General features: G+C 42.0%; 2 protein-coding genes across 3 annotated transcripts in view; one reads left to right on the plus strand and one right to left on the minus strand.

The window, feature by feature from the left end:
- The first annotated feature begins 278 nt into the window (after positions 1-278).
- STMP1 (short transmembrane mitochondrial protein 1) lies at positions 279-6,947 on the plus strand. Its single transcript, XM_075116759.1, has 3 exons — positions 279-415; positions 3,857-3,910; positions 6,493-6,947. The coding sequence occupies exons 1-3, from the start codon at positions 401-403 to the stop codon at positions 6,571-6,573; spliced, it is 150 nt and encodes a 49-aa protein (XP_074972860.1). The 5' UTR covers positions 279-400; the 3' UTR covers positions 6,574-6,947.
- Positions 6,948-13,438: 6,491 nt separating this feature from the next.
- Positions 13,439-18,748, minus strand: part of SLC13A4 (solute carrier family 13 member 4) — a 32,809-nt gene continuing 27,499 nt past the window's right edge. For both annotated transcript variants that reach the window (XM_075116777.1, XM_075116769.1), the window contains 4 exons: positions 18,249-18,379; positions 17,272-17,433; positions 15,610-15,747; positions 13,439-14,953 (listed from right to left, as the gene is read on the minus strand). In XM_075116777.1, coding sequence (XP_074972878.1) covers positions 14,816-14,953; positions 15,610-15,747; positions 17,272-17,433; positions 18,249-18,379 — 569 coding nt within the window. In that variant the 3' untranslated portion in view covers positions 13,439-14,815. The remainder of the gene's footprint in view (positions 14,954-15,609; positions 15,748-17,271; positions 17,434-18,248; positions 18,380-18,748) is intronic.

The following is an 18,748-nucleotide window of genomic DNA, read 5'->3' on the forward strand; positions in this document are numbered from 1 at the left end:
CTTGAAATTACACGTAGTGTAAAAACCCGCACTCCCATTTAACTGCTCGGCAGCCCCTCGGGAGCGGCGGGCTCGATGCCCGGCGCCAGACACCTCCCAGTGTAATAGGACGGGGGCCTTAAAAGATGGGCCACCGCTGCCCGTGCGCGGGTCCTCATCCCAAAACTCGGCAGGGAGAGGCCGCCCCGGGCATCGCCCTCCGGCGGGCCCGGGGCCCGCTCGGGTAGAGGCTGTGGGGCCGCCCAAGGGGCGCGGACGGGCGGCGCTGGGAGGGTCCCGTCCCCTCCCCTCCCAGCCGCGGCGGCGAGAGAGGGCGGGCCGGCACCCGGAAGGGGAGCCTCCGCTGCCCGCCTGACTTCCCCAGCAGCCGGGCGGGGAGGGAAGCAGGCAGGCGGGCGCCATGCTGCAGTTCTTGGTAAGGCTCCGCGCCGCCATTTCGCGGCGGGGCGGGGCGAGGCGGGCGGGGGCGGTGGGGGAGGCAAGTGGCTGTGTGCGGTCACCGCCCGCGCCCCGCTCTGGGGATACGGGGCGGGCGGCCGTCCCCCGCCCGAGGGGCCGGCGGCGGCCTCTCCCCTCAGCCCCCCGCTGCGCGCCGTGGGTGCTCCCGCCCCGCGGCCGCGACGCCGCTTACGCGGGGCAGCTGCGCCCGAGTTTGGCTCTCCGGCAGCGCGGCATCCCTGTGCGCGCGGCTACGGGCGGGTCCCCCCCGGGTGTGTCCGTCCCCCCCCCCCGACCCGACCCGACCCGCTTTTCGGTAGCCCCGCAGAGCGGTGCCCTGACACTGCTCGGGCAACGCGGAGCTCCTGCCTTGTTTTTTCTCCAAGTCGCGCCCTTAATTTGCCTTAGGGATTCGGCAGATTTCGCTTGCTCACGGTGATGCCCTCCTGCTTCTCAGATTTCTTTGTAATAGCATATGTACCCTCCTCCTTCTATGGGAGCAGGGGCTTTCAGACCTTGCCGTTTTGCTCGCCTTTAAAAATTTACCTCTGGAGGTGGAGGTTTTTATATATAGAAGTTAAGGGGAGGGATCACGTTTCATTACTGCCTTTCACTAAATCCCCTTAAGAACAGCAGAATTAATAGACGAAATGTTCTTATACTTTTTTGCAATTTTCCTTTCTGTCTTTTTGTGTGTTCCCCGTAACTCTTCTGGGTGTCTGAAGTTAGGTGCCTGGCTACTCTTCATTAAATACTTATTAATGCTGGTATTTTTACTGCCAGGTGTGGAAATAATTTACCTGACCAAAAATACACTGGTTTCCGCTGTAGCAAAGCGTGCAAACAGCCTCCTGTTTTCATCCTAGTGATGTGAGGGGTACTCCAGGGTTTTAGTTGTGTTCACATATGTCCCAGTACGTACAAACTATAAGTGATATTCTTCTATTTTTTTTGGGGGAAGAGTAATTTAGCAGGCTAATAAGCTTCATACCAAGTGTTGATACATAGCAAGATAAGATGGCCTATTGCATGTTTTTATGAAATGAATAAAAAAGGCCTATTTCTTATCTCAGCTTTGTAATAACAGCTATGAAAGCCTCAGTCATTTCTGTAGCTGTTTGTAGTCTCTCTCCACTCTGCTGAAAACACTCAGTAAGGGTAAATAGGTGTAGCCATTCTCAAAGTTTCTGTGTTTATCAACACTACTGCTTGCTGCTAATTTTTTATTGCTAGATAAAAACATCTTATTAATTATTACTTCTTAATTAACACCTGAAAGTTAGAAAAAAGGGACACTACTTCTGGGTTTCTTCCCTCTTTGGGTGTAGTTTGGGCGTTTATCTCCCTGCTACAGCCCTAACAAAGGAGAGCGAGACTCAAAGTGATAATCTCACAAACCATATATTTTTGCTATCCAGAGTTAAGCATTAAACACTTGTTTAAAATGCAACTTGAAATGCTGGGTAGAAAGTGGGAGACCCTGGATTCTCATCAGCCCTGTTATCCTTAGTTAGATGCACATTTTAATTGGCTATATGTTTTGCTTTCCATGTAATTGAACTCTAAATAGTGACTTTTTTCCCTCTGCTTGAATTGTCAGCTATAAAAGTAACTGGGTGGATTGCTATTGAGTGAGTGTAGTGCTAGACACTTCAATAAAGGAGTACACTTAAAGGAGTACTGATCTCAGTACTATCTGTACTGAATAAGGTTTATCATACTGCAGAATATAATAGTTGTCCCTTCTTTAGAAATGTTCTAGGGTGAAAGCCTATAAAACTGCTAATAAACAAGGACCTAATTTGTGTTTTCAAGTGAGTTCTCAGTGCTAAAGATACAGGAAATTATCTTCTACTGGAATGACGCTCTGCATTAAGAGGAGTCACAAGTCTGGTTTAAATCAGTGTGATATTTGTTAATATCTCCCAGGGTACTACTATAACTAGCAGTTAAAGTCATAAGAGCAAATGATAACCAGTGCAGTACACAAAGAACTCTATTTTTTTCTTAAATTGTTAAAGTGAAGCTCCTTAAAAAGTAATAAACGAAGACTAAGATCAAAAATCTGTTTAAGAAAATACTGAGGTAATTTGTCGTGGTTCATTTGGCCGTTTTGAACCATTTTTAGTTTTCTACAGCTAGCTTTTCACCAGTGATGTCTATGGAGTCTGAGTCACTGAAAAGATGAGCTGTACTGTAGCCTGCTTTGGGCATGGAAAAGATGTGTAGTCAGTATGTGATGGCAAAGCTGCTGTTGTGGACAGTGGTTTTATTTTTCTTAAAATATTCTTATTTGGACAGCAGTGACCATGAGTAATAACAATTTTCTTAAATAGAACTGGCCTCAGCTGCCATGTAGAGTAATTTATCTACTGACAACGAAGGCACAGTGTTAGAGGTCTCCTCTTCGAAAATAGTCAAACGAGCTTTCTTAGTATAGGATGTACTTATCAAACATAACAATAAAGATAAAATCTAGGACCTTGGGGAGCTGCTGAATGAAAATCTCATCACCTTTCTTTGGAGAGAGGAATTTCTTTCCTTCTCAAAGCTTTGTTACACTTGAGGAGCTTCCTCAACTGGCAGGTAGGGACGAGGCCAGGAACTCTGCTTCTGTTTTGCTCATGTTCTCCTTCCAGGGTGCAGTTTCACAGACACCCTTTAGGGACTATGAATTTGCACAGGTGTCAAAAGAGTTTGTGCCCAGCTTTCCACCAGCAGTGCTTTCCTGCCTTGGAGGAGCTCCTAGATCAGAGTGGATTTGGCTGAAAACTAATCTCTTGAAGGGCAAAGGGATCTGGAAGGTGCACGATTGTTAGTTGTTGCAGAAGAGATGTAGCAGTTTTACATTAGTTTAAGTTGATGGGGGAACTGCATTCTCGAACCTTTTAAGGTGAGACTGGGATATTTTTGCAGTCAGAGCCTCTGTCCTGACTTTCAAGCTTGTGAAACTTTTTGTTACTGTGTTTTGTACTTTGTATGCATGTGTCCCTCCCCACTATTGAACATTGTCTTAGTGGGGTGTTGCTTTAGGCTTTCCAGGCATGGACCAAGAGCTCAGTGATATGTAGGTCCCTGCTGCTATCTCCCTATTTTTTTTAGGAGTTACTGCCTTTGTGCATGTGCAAAAATTTTGCAGGCAAAGATGATCATAGCCTGATCTGAATAGTCTTGGACATCTGTATTGAAAACACAACTGTGCTGTATTTTGGAAATTATGGTATGGTTTTTCTGATGAGGAAGTTGGGTAAAATTGCAACTCTTTCTGGAAGAAAGATGAGAAATTAAGTAGGAGTGGAACTGAAACTATTTAGTCTTCACATGACTTGCAGTATTCCTTTTTTTTTATTTTATTTTAACCAATGTGCTTTTGGTGGAAGGATGTTAAAAATTCTTTTTTCCCTTTCTTCCATTTTAGCTTGGTTTTACTCTTGGCAATGTGGTTGGGATGTATCTGGCTCAGAACTATGATGTGAGTATCCTTGTATTCTTAGAGTTGAATCTATTCTGAACTGAAAATATAAGGCTGTTTTCCCTCGATCAGAATTGAATCAATCTTTATTTTGATTGTTTATTGTATTTGAACAGAATGCAGGTCATATTGACTTTAATTACAGTTGAACTCAAATGTAAATGGACCAAAAGCATCTACTTCTTTGACATCTCCTCTTTAATAGAGTAACGCTGAGAGCCTTAATTGATGTTGGGTCCCTAGAGCACAGATATTGTAACCAGGCATCTACATAGATAGAGGCAGGAGAAACAGAAAAGGTCTAGCAGCTGCTTATGGACTGTACCAGCACTAAATTTTTGTTTTCTTGATTCTGATAGCCTGTTACAGTGTTCTCAGCTCAGTATACTTGTTTGTTACTTCAGAATCCTCTAGAGCATCTGAAATTTCTATCCTCTGTACCAGCCATAAAAATAAGTTTTGCCAGCCATTTGGGAAAATTCAGCACCTGCTTCTACTTCAAACAGTATATTGACCTGCAATCTTTTTCCTGCTTATCTCACAGTGAGAAAAGCGAGAAAGTGAATTTTCTTTCCTCAGATCTCACAGTGAACTGAGAATTTTCACCGTGAGAGTTAGAGTAGAAGAAGATTTAGAGCCAAGTCTTCAATACAAGCTTTTAATTTCTGTAGAATCAGCAGAATCCCTTGTAAGAGCAGTGCCACTTAGCTGTTTACAGGCTCGAGTTGCTGATGAAATGTAATGAACTTCACCCCCCCCCCCATGCAATCTGTATTAGCCTAGTTAAAAAAAAAAGTTGTCGAGGCTCAAATTTCTGACGTTTGTTCTGCTTTCCTCTATTCTCCAATATTGAAGTCGTCTTGCTAGCAGAATTCTTTTTTTTTCTCCTTGCTTATGGGCAAACTTCTGTGATGCGCCCTGTCCGGTCACCTCCAGTAAGAGTACTAATAAAAAAGGCTGGTGTTTATTTTCAAAATATGTCTTACAAAGTTAAGAAAATGTAGTCCTAAGAATTTATTTGGGTGCATCAATGTGTATTGTAAGCATGGCATAGCGCTTTTCTGGCAGCACTAGTGGAGTATTGCCACAAGAGGGGGACTTATGCTTTTGATTTGCAGGAAATGGTTACCTGGGAATTTAACACAGACTTGCAGAATAAACATGGTAATTTTATTGCTGGTATTGAAGATGATTTGTTTTAGATTACATCTAAGATAAACTTGTCATAATGAGGTCCTAATTCTGCAGCTGTATGCACACATGCTTAGTTATAAACACATGGAGGGTTCTGCTGACAGCAGTGGACTTCTCTTGGTTTAGCTTGTAAGTAAGGCATGTTGCAGGCTGGGCTCTTAATTTGGCTTTCTCAAATGGAGATTAACTTTGAAAGGGAAGAGAGAAACTTATGATATTACCCATACTATCAGCCTCAAACCATCCAATGAGAGAACTGCAGTCTGTTTGGACTAATTTCTGCTCTGTGCTCAGGTTACACGTGAAATAAAAGCCCATGATTTTTTTCACAACGACCAGTGGGAACTTTGCTTTACTTTCATTTCGATCAGTTAGTTTGTAAAAATCCTACGTTGTCAATTCCCAGTTTTAGCTAGAGTAAAGAGGTAATCTATTCCTGCCCTTAGAAGTTGCTGCTTTTTTAAGTTGTCAACATTTACTGTTGGATTCCTTTATCAAAACAACTTATTTGCAAGAGAAAGCTGAAGTTTTGAGGTTCATGAGCGGCAAATTGAATTTTCATTCAAGTTTGAAATGGCAAAAGGTTGCCAATTTGCAATGCAGTAGAATTTCCCAGTGGGGATTTTTGGTTCATAGAATCATAGAATGTCCTGAGTTGGAAGGGACCCACAAGAATCAGTTCCAACTCCTGTCCCTGCACAGGACAACCCCAAACCTACACCATATCTCTGAAGGTGTTGTCCAAGTGCTTCTTGAATATCGTCAGGCTTCGTGCTGTGATGCCTCCCTGAGGCGTCTGTTCCAGTGCTCCACCACCCTCTGGGTGAAGAAACTTTTCCTAATATCCACCCTACAAGATGAATCAGGAGAAGTGTTTCTTCATAAATTTCTTAAGTACCTATTGGCTGCTCTTGAACATCTCTTTTTCTCTTGGTTCGTGACCAGTATAATGCAATCTAATTTCCCTTCTGAAAGTCATTATTGAGGTCTGTGCTTCAGTGTTTAAATCGGCTTATTCTTGGCAGTTTGTCCTCTTTCAGTGAGGAAGCCAGTCTGGTCTTACTAAATTTCCTGTAACGTGATCTTCTTTTCCTCCCTCCTGTTCCCATCATCACTGGCTAACTTTTAGTGTTAACAATCTAAAACATTTCCTGAAGCCTCATGTGAGGTGCTTTCATCTGCTGTTTGCTTGGTGTTCTTCTGTTTTTAACCTCTGTGCAAGGTAATGGATCCTGGAAGCAAGTCATTTTTAGAAATCAGCTTAAACTTGATGGAATTTCTTGCTGTCTTTATGGTATTGTTTTTCCTGCTGAGGCTCACATAGCTCAGGATTTTTTTTGTTGTTAATTTGTGTGGTTTTTGTTTGTTTTCTGGTTTTCTCTTTAAAGATTCCTAACATTGCAAAGAAGCTTGAAGATTTTAAGAAGGATGTGGAAGCTAAGAAGAAACCCCCCAGCGACAAGTCCTAAGAGAGCAATGTCACATCTGTGCATCCATCAAGGATGCAACTTACCTTTCAGGCAACAAAGATCAAGTAGAGGGTTGGCATGGGAGGTTCCTCCACTTTTAGTCTCCTAGAACTGGAATGTCCCTCTTTTGAAAGAGCAGCCGTGAACTTTCCCTGGGACTGATTTTCAAGGGTTTCAGAATTTGGATTTGCAGCCGATATGTGACTGGATAAGATCATTTGTATTTTTTGTTACTGCTTTTCCTAATATTTTGTAACCCATTTTTACTTGATCCAACTGGAGTCCTGTTAGTTATGTTACTAAGCGTACCTCACTCTATGTAATACCCTAGTTCTTAGGACATTGCAAAAGAAATTAAATGCATAAAGAAGTAACTTTCAGGGTTTCATGTCATTTGTTGTGAGAAGCGGTACTTCACTGTCCTTAAGATCTGCATTCCATTATTGGAGATGGGAAAGTTCATTTGTCAAACTATGAACCTGGGGGGAAGGGGGGAGCTCCTGCTTTTTCCATTATGTTAAATGATCCCTTCCAGCAGCATAGACTTTGCGCAAACATGGCTGATTTCAAAAAGTGTGAAAGGGCATCAACTTCAACATGCATTTCGAATTCATTGTTTCTTCTGTTATTGCCTCTTCCTCCTCTTTCCCTTCTGCTTGGTTGCTTGAGGATGTCGCTGGAGTGATGAGGAGGATGGGTGAGAGAAGCATTACCCTCCTAAGAAGTAAGTGGGGCACGTGGGAGTCAGCAGTTACACTGTGAATCCAAACCATTCACTCTATGTACTGAATGGTCCAGTGTGTGTAATTGTTCTAAGTATGCTTTTTTTACTGCCTCTTGGTGAGCAACAGGGACTAAAGCTCAGTATTTTTATCAAATATGTCAGGTATTCTCACTACTTCCTCATTCCTGTGCATGGTCTTCAGCATTCAGCCCATTGCCTTTGCATTTGGTTCAGTTGTCTGCCATGTATGTTCTTAGGACTAGAACCATTTATCTGCTGTCCCCTTTATTGTTTGTCTGGTATGCTCCTCTACCCCCATTGCTGCCACTAAAAACTCTGGTATGTGAGAAAATACACATCGTGTTGTAGCGCTGTCCTTTTCTGTTTGAATGGAAAGCAAAAACTGCATTTGGAAACAATAGTTTTGCACAAATTCTGTTGTAAATTCTAAATAAAATATTGCAGTAATTTGAATAGATGTAAGTCTTATTAATTCAACAATCTATCAATTTTTTTTTTTCCTGTAAAACAGAAGAGTCCTACAAACCCTGTAAGGTGGCTTAAATCACTAAGACCCTTTGACAGTCTTTTGTAGGATGTGAAGGACAAAGAAAAGTACCAGAAATATATTCTCCTTCCTTTTATTAACAATGGCTGGTGATGGACCGCTATGGGCAAGTAGGAGGAACAAGCACAGAGAATGGCCTCCTCCACTCCTTCAGGCTCTTGATTAAAGCGTACCTAAGTGCTTCTCCATTAGTGTTTCAGTTAGGATAAGGACTGTGCCTTTGAAGTGAATTCTCCTTTTACCATGTTTTCACTCTCATCATGGGAAAACTGTAGAGCACATGGACCAGATTCCTTTCAGAAGAGACTAATCAAGATACGTTTTGATCTCTAATGGGTGTTTAGTCAATGAGACAGGCCTAGAGACATTCAGAGGTAAAATATCCCAAGCTTTGGGCACTATTTTGCTCTGTAGACCCAGTGGACTGTGCTGTGTGAGACAACTATTGCATAAAAGCTTTTAAATACAGGACTCCCTATGTACCTGCTGTAATTTTCACCCTCTACCCCAAATCCTTTAACTCCAATGTATCGGTATGGATTCCAAGCTCAGGAATTTTCACTGAATCAGCAAAGACACATTACAGATTACCTTATGCCAAACTTTCGCTTCCTATTCCAAAGTTCGGTGATGGCACAGTTTTTCCACAGTGCAGTCCTGCAATTGAAGAAAGTATTTCTCATCTAAAGGTTCTCCTTAAAGAAAAAATATATGTATAATACATATGAGAAATATTTCACCTGCAATTTCTCATCCCGATAACTATTGTTATCAGAAACCTTACAGTAGAAGTATGTGTTGAAGATACCAAGAATGTGCTTGGTGAAGGGCATTCACAAATACACTACAGCTATGTTTAGCTATTACTGAAATAGTAGTGTTCGCTCTCGCCTTTGAAAGCAGTTTCCATTGGCTTTCAACAGACTTCAGACCAGACTCAAGGAACTGTCTCCCACACACATAAACTTTTCCATAGAGTGAGACAGCACTGTGCAGCTTTCATGAATGTGATAAACTTAGTTTCCCCAGGGTTCCCATTCGGTTCCACCCCCCACCCCCCCCCGTTCTTTTCTATTCTTGAGCAGAGTATTGAAAACTGCTGGCTGCAATCCATTCATATTTCTTTGCTTGTCATATGAAATTATTAGTGTTTAAAATTTCTTTCCTCAAACATACTTTATGTTCTTCCCCTTTTTTTATAGAGATGAGGAAGAAAATAATATTCAGAATATCTGTATTTGTTGCCAAACAAGCCTCTGTTACTCTAAAAGTGTAATTTGGAGCTGAAACTTCCAGCTGAGCATTCCCAGTAGATGTTAGGATATTTCTTCCTATCATATTATGAAGTGAACCAGCCATAGCTGTAGTGCTGTGGGAACAATATATGCTCATCAGTATAAAAGCCAGGACTTTTTAAGTGTTTCATGCTGTTTGCAACACAGAATCCCAGGTTGGAAGGGACCTCAGGGATCATCTAATCCAACCTTTCTAGGAAGAGCACAGTCTAGACAAGATGGCCCAGCACCCTGTCCAGCCAAATCTTAAAGGTGTCCAACATGGCTGAGTCAACCCCTTCTCTGGGGAGATTATTCCAATGGTTGACTGTCCTCAGTGTGAAAAATTCCCCTCTCGTGTCCAATCAGAATCTCCCCAAGAGCAACTTGTGTCCATTCCCCCTTGTCCTCTCCATGTGACTCTGTAAAAAGGGAACCTCCATCTTCTTTGTAGCTACCCCCTAAGTACTGGTAGATGGTGATGAGATCCCCTCTGAGCCTCCTTTTCTCAAGGCTGAACAAACCCAGATCTCCCAGCCTATCCTCATATGGCAGGCTTCCCAGTCCTTTGATCATCTTCGTGGCCCTTCTCTGGACCCCTTCCAGCCTGTCCACATCTTTTTTGTATAGCGGGGACCAGAACTGTACACAGTACTCCAGGTGTGGCCTGACCAGTGCTGAGTAGAGTGGGATAATGACTTCTTTCTCTCTGTTGGCGATGCCCTTTTTGATGCAACCCAGCATCCTGTTGGCCTTCTTGACTGCAGCAGTACACTGTTTGCTCATGTGGAGGCTGGCCAGAGCCATTAAAGCACTCAGGGCCCTGGCACTGGCTTTCCTAACCCCATCCAATTCAGTTAAATCACTAGTACCTCTAGTCACCTTCTGTAGAAATGCATTGTACTGCAGAGGAATTACTCAAGGACAGGGAAAAGTTCAACAAAGCCAACTCTTTTTCTGTATGTTTTTACATTATGTAGAATCATCTACATCAGAAACTTTTATTATGTATTCAGGTAAAGATACATGACTCCTGTTAATGTAGAGTATCACTCTTCACAGTGATTTCTGATGAGTAAAGTAATGTAGTGGTGATCTGGCAGCACAGAACATTTCTCTCGGTGATGCTGTGGGGAGTTGTGGTATCACTCAAAAGATTTATTGTTTTTGTGAAGGCAGAGTTTTTCCATTGTGGTTCTCCTTCATGGTTCGCCTTTGTCCTGTGGTGCTGGCAGCTGTGTGTACCACCAGCTGTTACGACTCCTTTATGTGTACTTTCCTGGAGAGATTTGATATATATGCTGGGCATCTGCAAATGTGCTTTGAAGGGCCCAGGCTACTGTTGGCCCAGATTACAGATGGCCCTTAGGTTACTAGTGAAATTGAAATGCTGCAAAGGAAGAAATTAGAATTTTTAAAATTAATAAGGAGTTGGTTTCAAAAGCCTAGATTATATCTGTGTTTGCAGAAAGATGATTGTGAATTGGTATTCATGTGTAAAAAGTAATATCTGCTGAGTATGTGATGCAGAATTACTTTGAATATTAGGAAGTGATGGTAGATATCGGAGTGCATGTGTTACTGGTAAACTCCATGGAGAAATTTCCTGTAAAGCTCTTTTTATTTTTGCCTCAGAGGGACAAGAAACAGACACTTAGTTCTATTTGTTACACTTCTCAGTCCTATATGCTAACCTTTACTTTACAAAGTCCCAAGCCAAGGTAATTTTTATTAAACTTGTACCGAGATAAAATAGCTGTGGAGGTTATTTGCTTTTTCACATGAAACATAGGTTCATGGACAGTCAAATTTACATTCTTCCCGCCCAAGTAAATTCTGGCTTTAGTCTGGCCTTAGTACCTCCGGAAAATACCTAAATACCCCATTCCTGTAAATCACCAACTCAGACCATAACTTCACTAGTAACCTTCCTACCCTGTGAGCCCAAATGCTGGTGTGGAACATACTGATGGTTTTCTGTGTGTAAACAGGGATTCTGCAACCTTTCATCACACTGATTAGAGACCTCCTCTGACAACTGCACCTTTGGGTTCAAAGATGCAGCCCGAGTGGTGAGACACTAATCAATGTATGAAAAAGAATATAAGGGCCTGCTTTAAATTCTATTATTCACATTTTCTGCAAACCAGAGAGAACTGAATAACCTTTATACAAGTATTAAATACAGCTATGATGCTCTGCTTTTCTCCTGAGAAAAATACCATTATCAGCTACAGAATGAAGAATTGCTCAGTATAAATCACCTCAGTTTACTTAAGTGAAATTGTTCAGATTTTCTACCAGTGTGACAAAACCATATATGTGTAGCCTTAATAAGATTCTAGTAAAAGGTAATATAAAACTGTAGGATAAAATAGTATTCTGCTACTAGTTAATGTGGTTATACTTTTTGGATAGGAATCTTAAATTCTGGCCTGAAAGCAGAACTTTTCTTTTTAGGACTTGATGTATGTGCTGAATGTTGAAAGCATCTGGGAGTCACTTAATTTGAAATTAGGCTTATCTCCCCCTCTGAAGAAAAGACTTCAGCTTTGGTTATTCGTAGGGGCAAACCTGAAGTAAAGTGACAGTATGCCATAAATTACCAGTGATAATTTCCCACTTCTGTGTCAACTTGCCATTAATACTAATTAAAAAAGAAACAAAGCAGCAATCAGCACCCATTGCTGTCACACTATGAGCCGTATAGCTTGCCCAACCCTAACCTTGTTGTTCATCTGCTGCTATTTTCCTTTGTGATATTTAGATCCTGCCACTAAATACTTTCTCGTGTACTTTCTTAAGTCTTCAGTGAAATGAAAAGAGTCATACATGTACATCTAAGGGCAGAATCTGGCTGTGGTGCATGCACTGACTGATCTGAGATGCAAAAAGGGCCAATGCAGCACACTGCCTTCCTGCAAATGCCTGGTAGGACGTGGCAGTGACAAGTGCCAGCAGCTGTGGATCTGGAAGTGTGCTGAGAGCACTGATACAGCAGGGAAGGCTGCTGGGAAACTCCTTGCCTGAGCCCACTCCAAAGTTCTCTGCACTGATCTTGTGAGACACAAACTACACCAGAGACTCGTGGAAATGTTTCTGAAGAAATATTGCTTGAGATGTGCAACACAGCACCAAATAATTTCCATTTACCTATTGATATCGGTGTTATTATCAAAGAGTGTTCGTGGCCACCCTGTTTGATTTGTGAGTAATCCTAGGTCTCCCTAAAGCTGATTGGCATGACATCTGCTCATCTCTTGCAAATGAGAATATCCTGTGTTTATATCCCCTGGGAAAGGTGTGGCATAGAAAGGCCTGATGGGAGCTGAGCTGAGCCCAGAAATAAGTATTAGGAGGGTAGAGAGTGATTTGTTGCTGAGCAGCTAGGCAATTTGAAGATGGTGGTGCATGAAGTGTGAAGTGAAAAAAGATTAGCAGGTGAGTGAGTACACAGTAAAAGGCACAGAGCTACTAAAGCCTGGGGAAGACAGCAAACTGGAAAGAGAGTTTCTTGGCAGGGGGAGAATGATTGAAAGTAACTTTGGGGACTGTGAAAAAAGAGATGTCCTGATTTCGTGTAGGGACAGGACCCTTGGTACTGCAGACACCCCCACCCACTGAAGTGCTTGTTCCTGGAGAAAGTTGCTCGTGTTGGTGGACAGGTGTTGCAGCCTCTCTCTCTTGCTTCAGTGCCGGGTGCAGCTGGTTGGGGGACCGCAGCTGTGTGCTGGGAGGGAGGCCAGCGTGCCTCTGCTTTGAGCACCATGTTGGGGGCTGTGCCCAGCAGCAGCCACTTGCTGGGGAGCAGGAAGACTTGAGCGTCTGGATCCTAGAGGCAGGCCTGAGTTTTGTATGTTGAGGTGCAGCAGAGCAGCAAGGTCAGGATAGGGGGAACACAGGAACTGGGGAGGTGAGAAGGGTTGAAAAAGTGAGGCTGAGATCTTTCATTGATTAGGAGGGCATAGGGATGCACTGAGGCATTGATTCACAGAAACTTTTTTTTTTAAAAAACAAAATCACAGGAAGTACTATGAATAAAAATTGTTTTGCTAAAGGATGCTGTCTCCTGCTTTTTGTACAAGGGCTAAGATGTGCGTTTGTGATTTGCCCATTCTGCTTCACCTCTGCCAACCTATGACCTCTTACTGTTTACTTCCGAGACGAGTCCGGGATCCCTCTGTTTTGACAGAAGCAGTAAACCAACACTTCTTGCTGTCTCAATGCTACTTCCCTGAGCGCTTGCTGGGTTATGAGGTGAAATATATCCTATTTATATTCTCACAGAGCACCAGAATATGCAATAGTGAATAATTTATTTTATTGACATTTTATTTTTGCAGAATAGGCATTTACACTAACATCTAAGTAGCCCAGATTATAAGTGGAAAGCATAAAAATTCATTAAAGTGTATATATAAAGAGTGCGATTACAAGATCCAATCATCCTAATATAGAGCTTAAATGCATTGACATGAAAGAAATTATTAAAAACAGGACATAATACAAGATAAGGTTTACTGAGTATCACAGGGATCCGCTCAGAAAAGCAGGGCATTCACTTTGCAGATGATGAGGAGATTGGTGTTTTGGTTTGGTAGTTAGCCACTCTATGTCACAGTTTTCTACGTTTGAAGTTCCTGTTCTCTGAGCTGCTTGAGAGCAGGTGGGTGTGATGTTCACGTGAGTGCGCACCATAAGGAGATAGACCAGCACCACTCCACTTCAGCCTTCTCCCTTTTTATTCATGGAGCAGTGCTGAGTGCCACCTTGGACCAGATTGTACTTTCTCTGTTGGGAATCGTAACTGCTGAACTGTCTAAACAGCAGCCAAAGAGAGAGGAGAACAATGGGTCTGTTGGCCTGGGAAGGTTTTGCTGGTCACAGCTTCCCCTGCTGAAAAAGCTCCCGCTGCAGTACAATGATAAGGAAAGAAGGCATTGACCAAAACTTTCTATCTGTTTCTGAAGCTCTTCCTTCCAAAGCAGAGATTGCAAGTACTGCAATATTGGAAACTTTATACTAGTGCAGTGGAAAAACAAGTCCCCTAGGAGACTTCTCCTTCCTAGCTGTTTGGTGGTTTCTATTATCCCTTTGAAGTGCTGTGGTTGGTAGCTGTATTTCTTTCCGGGCCACTTGCATTAGCTGGGAAAGTGTTTTTTTTCCAACACAGTGATGACTCACCTCAAAAGAAGACTAATAATTTGACTTTAAAAGAAGTAGGCTTATAAAACTCCAGGTTTGGGAATAAGACTCACTCTTCATTCACTATAGGAGTCAATGGTAGGATTGACTATCCCACTACTGAGCACACTAGTGTATGTATTCACTTCTGTCATTGGACTCCCATATCCCCTGTTTTACAAGTCCTACGTAATTGTTCTAGGGCATGAAAAGGCCATAGGCAGAGAATTTGGGGGAGATGCTTTTTTCAGAGTTATGGTATCACAGGGAAAGCAACAATAGAGCAAAACTAATCTCTCCTTTTAACCCATACTGATTTTCAGAACTGAAAAGGTTTTGCAGAAGACTTCCCTGTGGGTTTTCTTCATGGTTTGCTATGGATCCTTGTTGTATGTATACACAAGTTTTCTCCTTTCTTTCATGCGTGCAATGTAGGTTTAATATTTTGTCCCAACTCACTTTGGTCTTGCACTTTTTTTTTTTCATTGGAGGTTATGTTTGGTTAGTGATGTTGCTGACTGCTGCCCATTCTGGAAAAGTATTCAGCTGGAAAAGTCTAATTCCCCAAGTGTTGATTGCCACCATGACAACAGCCAAGCCAATCAGATTTACACCCAGGCCAGCTTTCACCTACAAAAGCAAAATGTATCAGAGCACAATCAGTGACAACTTGATCAAAAACAGTTAACGTGGAAAAAAGAAGGTAGTAGGGTGTATGTGTGTTTGTATACTGACTTATATGTCGTGTGACAAATTATGTATACTGATTTCTAGAGCCAAAAAAAGCATAGTGAGTATTATGTCTCCGAGTATACATTGTGGGAGTATTCAGGAGTGACAGTCAGAGGCAGATGCAGCTGATTGGAAAACTGCTCAGTTTGTCACTTGAACTTCTCAGTCAGATAATCATAACAGGGTGTTATACCACACATAGCAGGCTGATAACTACATGACTTACTGTGGAGCTATGCAATAAATTTACTTTCTCACGTTCTCCCTCCTGTGCTTGTCTTAACAGGTCAATGTAGAGGATTGTGTACTGTTCTTTGATACCTCTTTAGACCACTACATTAATGAAAAACTAAAGAAGAGAACTGTGCATATCCTACAGCAGATGTGTTGATATTCTTAACCTGACAGCTCAGTCACGTAAGAGCAGTGCAGCTCAACATGACTTTATGTTAGCAGCAATATCATCATTATTATTATTGGCTGATGGATGTGACTGGGACAAGGTGTTGAGGTTGTGTGAAGCATGGGGGGATATACACAATCTCAAGACTCACCATATCTTTAATCTGGCAGTGCCCATAACTGAAGACAATGGCATTTGGAGGGTTACCCACTGGCAGCATCACCGCAAATGAGATACACATGGTGACAGGAATCAGGGTGTATAAAGGGTTGATAAGCAGGGTTTCTGACTGGAAGGAGAGAGGAGGAGAGAAATTGTGCTGAACCAATAAAAGCCACTGCTCATAATTTGGATGAAGGGACCCTCTCTGCTTTACATAAAGAAAACAAGATTCTGTGAATCTCACCTCCCTAGTCTCTAAACCTAAGCGTGGAAGTATTTTTTGGTTGTTTATTGTTTTTTTTTTTTTAGAGTAGGGTAGTGCTATAATCCCTGGGTCATTCCCTAGGGATTTCTCTTGAGCCCTTTTACACTGGGTGAGGGTGGAGGTTGCTACTATTAGGCCGCCTTTGCTCTTTCCTCCCACTCATTCTCCATGTCATTCTGTGTTGTATCTTCTGGACCTTAACATTGACTGCCACTTCAGCCTTCATCCGAGAGAAATCACAACAGGTTGGCACGAAGAACTTACTTCCTTCAGTTGCGGAAGATACCAACACTGTTATGTAAAGTCATCCTGAATGGTGGTTAAGAAAACTAGATGTTCATGGCCCAAACGTGCATGGCAGGAAGGCAGTAATGATGGAATATTCTTCACAGTGGTCTAAAGAATTCTTCCACTTCAGCCTTCGGTGGTGGTGAAATTTTGCATTTTCATTTACATTGCTACGGCCTAGTTTTATGTCAGAGGGAAAGGGAAGGGTGTTCACAAGGCTACCTTCATTTTGGAGAGGGAAGTGTCTCCAGGTTACTTTTACAGTCAAAAAAGAGAGACTTCCTTGAGATGGCAGTTCAGACTACTAAAAGTAGATTGCTGCTCTAAATTTCTCTTTAGGAAGGTCTCTTTCTGCATGGAACAGAAGTAAATTTGAACTCATAAACCATACAAACATAACTACTTATTTTCATCTGACCATAACTTCATATTACCTCAGAGCTGTTCACATAATGTACTTTGGGACAATCCCATAAAATTGTTATAATAGGGAAACATGACCTACATTCTGCTTCACATTACATAAAAGAAAAGAAATAAGACAGTTTTCTGTAAATGCTGTTCCAATATAGAATGAAATTTGTATCTCCTTCCTCTGCCTTTGTCACCAGTCTCCTGATTTTCTTGTGTCTCTTACAAACATCTCTGCTTTCTGTGTTGGATGATAGTATGCTTACCAGATCACCCTCTTGAACACATTTAAATTTGATAAAATTCCCTACTAGTCTTTTCTTACAAGTAGTCAGTGGGTGACCACTAATGATCAACACATTTACAATAACATTGGTAAGCTCATATAATATATAATAACTCAAGCTTTATGTGGACTTCACCTATCTTGTTGATTGCATCATCACCTTTTCTTAGACTATGCATCCGTCAGTGCAGGAACGTTGTCTGAGAAGTATTGAGCAAAATTTTTGGTGCTAAAATATGCTTTTGGCTGCCTGAGTTTTTTATTTTTCCTAAACCCAAGATTGCAGAACAGGAGCTTGGGAACCAAGGCTGGGTTTCATGTGAACCAAGTGCCAATACCCTGATGTCCTGAAACATTCCCATGGGAAACATCAGACTAAAAATGTCATTGTTTTTACTCACCATGCTGCATAAAATAGGCAGGAAGATGGTTATGGTTGCTGGATTACTAACAAACTCTGTTATCAGGGACACCAAAATGCAGGCCAGCAGAGTTACAGCCCAGCAGGGAAGGCTGCTCAGGGAAAGCATTTGGCGTCCAATCCATGTAGAGAGACCAGAGGTCTGGGGGAAGGACAGAGGGGCAAGGATTACTAAATACTTAGTATGGTTGTAAAACAGATTCTTCTCTTTGGGGCGGTTTGCATCAGAGAATCCTACCAGCAAATAAAGTTTAGGTCAATGTTTTCTGCATTTCCTTTTGTAAACTGGATTTTGCTGCAGTGCCTAATAAATAGTTGTCCATGGTAACAAAGAGGTACATTTGGCAGCTAATAACATTAAAAAGGTACCAAGGCTGATCTTCCCTCTTTCTTCAGCATGTGAACTGGAGTATTGCGAATTGGTGATGAAGGATTGAGGGTCTGGGTAGAATTCATTTTGAGCTTAAAATACACAGATTTAGTTGTCTACATGTAGGACTCTATAGGACAGGTAGATGTGTATTCATGAATTATACTGAGTGTAGATACAGTCAGTAGAGCCTAGAGTATGATTTGTCCCATCAGCGCCAGGAGCTTGACTCATTTGCCTAAAGAGGAGCATCCAGTGGCAGCTGAAATGTTCCCACTTTGTCTGGTTAGCTGCTAGTAGAGAAAGTGTGAGGTTTCCCTCATGTGTGTCATGTCTGCCAGCATTGCAGGAATATCTAGATATTTTAAAGCATCTGAAATGACAGATGCTTACACAATTGACTTGAGCCCTAACCATCTTTTTGTTAGCTAGATAGCTGTCCATTGGGTGCAAGGAGTGGGGACTAGGTTATGTACAAACTTGAAAGTATCTACATTGTAAATCCAAACTGTGAAGCATGCAAAGGGATAAAAGTCCACGGTTGTAATTTTTCTTAGGAAGGAGAATAAAAAAATCTAAATTAGTACCTTGCATCCAGCTGCTAAGGCATAACCTCCTCCAACCAACACTACAATCTCCCAGGGCATGGTCTTCTGAAAGTCCTTCCAAGTAATGATGGGATCCAGTGTGTTAACGTCTGTTGACGTTTCACCATCTCCTATATAAAAATAAAGCGTGTGACCAGTATTACATTAGCCTTTTTGCAAAGATCTTAATATTTTTCATACTAGCAGGAATAATATAATATCCATGGGAGTTATCTTGAGAACTATCTGTGAGAGAGGTGAAGAAGCAGCACATTGGCTACTTCTGCGATCAGCTCAGCCTCAGAAAATGCAGCATATTAATTCCAAATATCCTGACTTCCCCTTGGCTGCTCTGTTGATGTGAATAATTATAAACCCCCCTGTTAAATTTTACAGCTTTTTGAGGGACTGCTCTGTTGTGTATATGCATGTGCAAATTATCTGTAGACTGCAAGGCTGGAGTTACAATGGGGTTATTTTCTCAAAGGGCATTTTTTCTC

Source organism: Phalacrocorax aristotelis, chromosome 1, assembly GCF_949628215.1.
Source record: "Phalacrocorax aristotelis chromosome 1, bGulAri2.1, whole genome shotgun sequence".
Classification (NCBI taxonomy): domain Eukaryota; kingdom Metazoa; phylum Chordata; class Aves; order Suliformes; family Phalacrocoracidae; genus Phalacrocorax; species Phalacrocorax aristotelis.

Excerpts from the sequence above, each read along its gene's own strand:
- STMP1 (XM_075116759.1), top strand. Across the intron at positions 3,911-6,492 it reads ATCTGGCTCAGAACTATGAT|ATTCCTAACATTGCAAAGAA; the intron begins GTGAGTATCCTT and ends TTCTCTTTAAAG.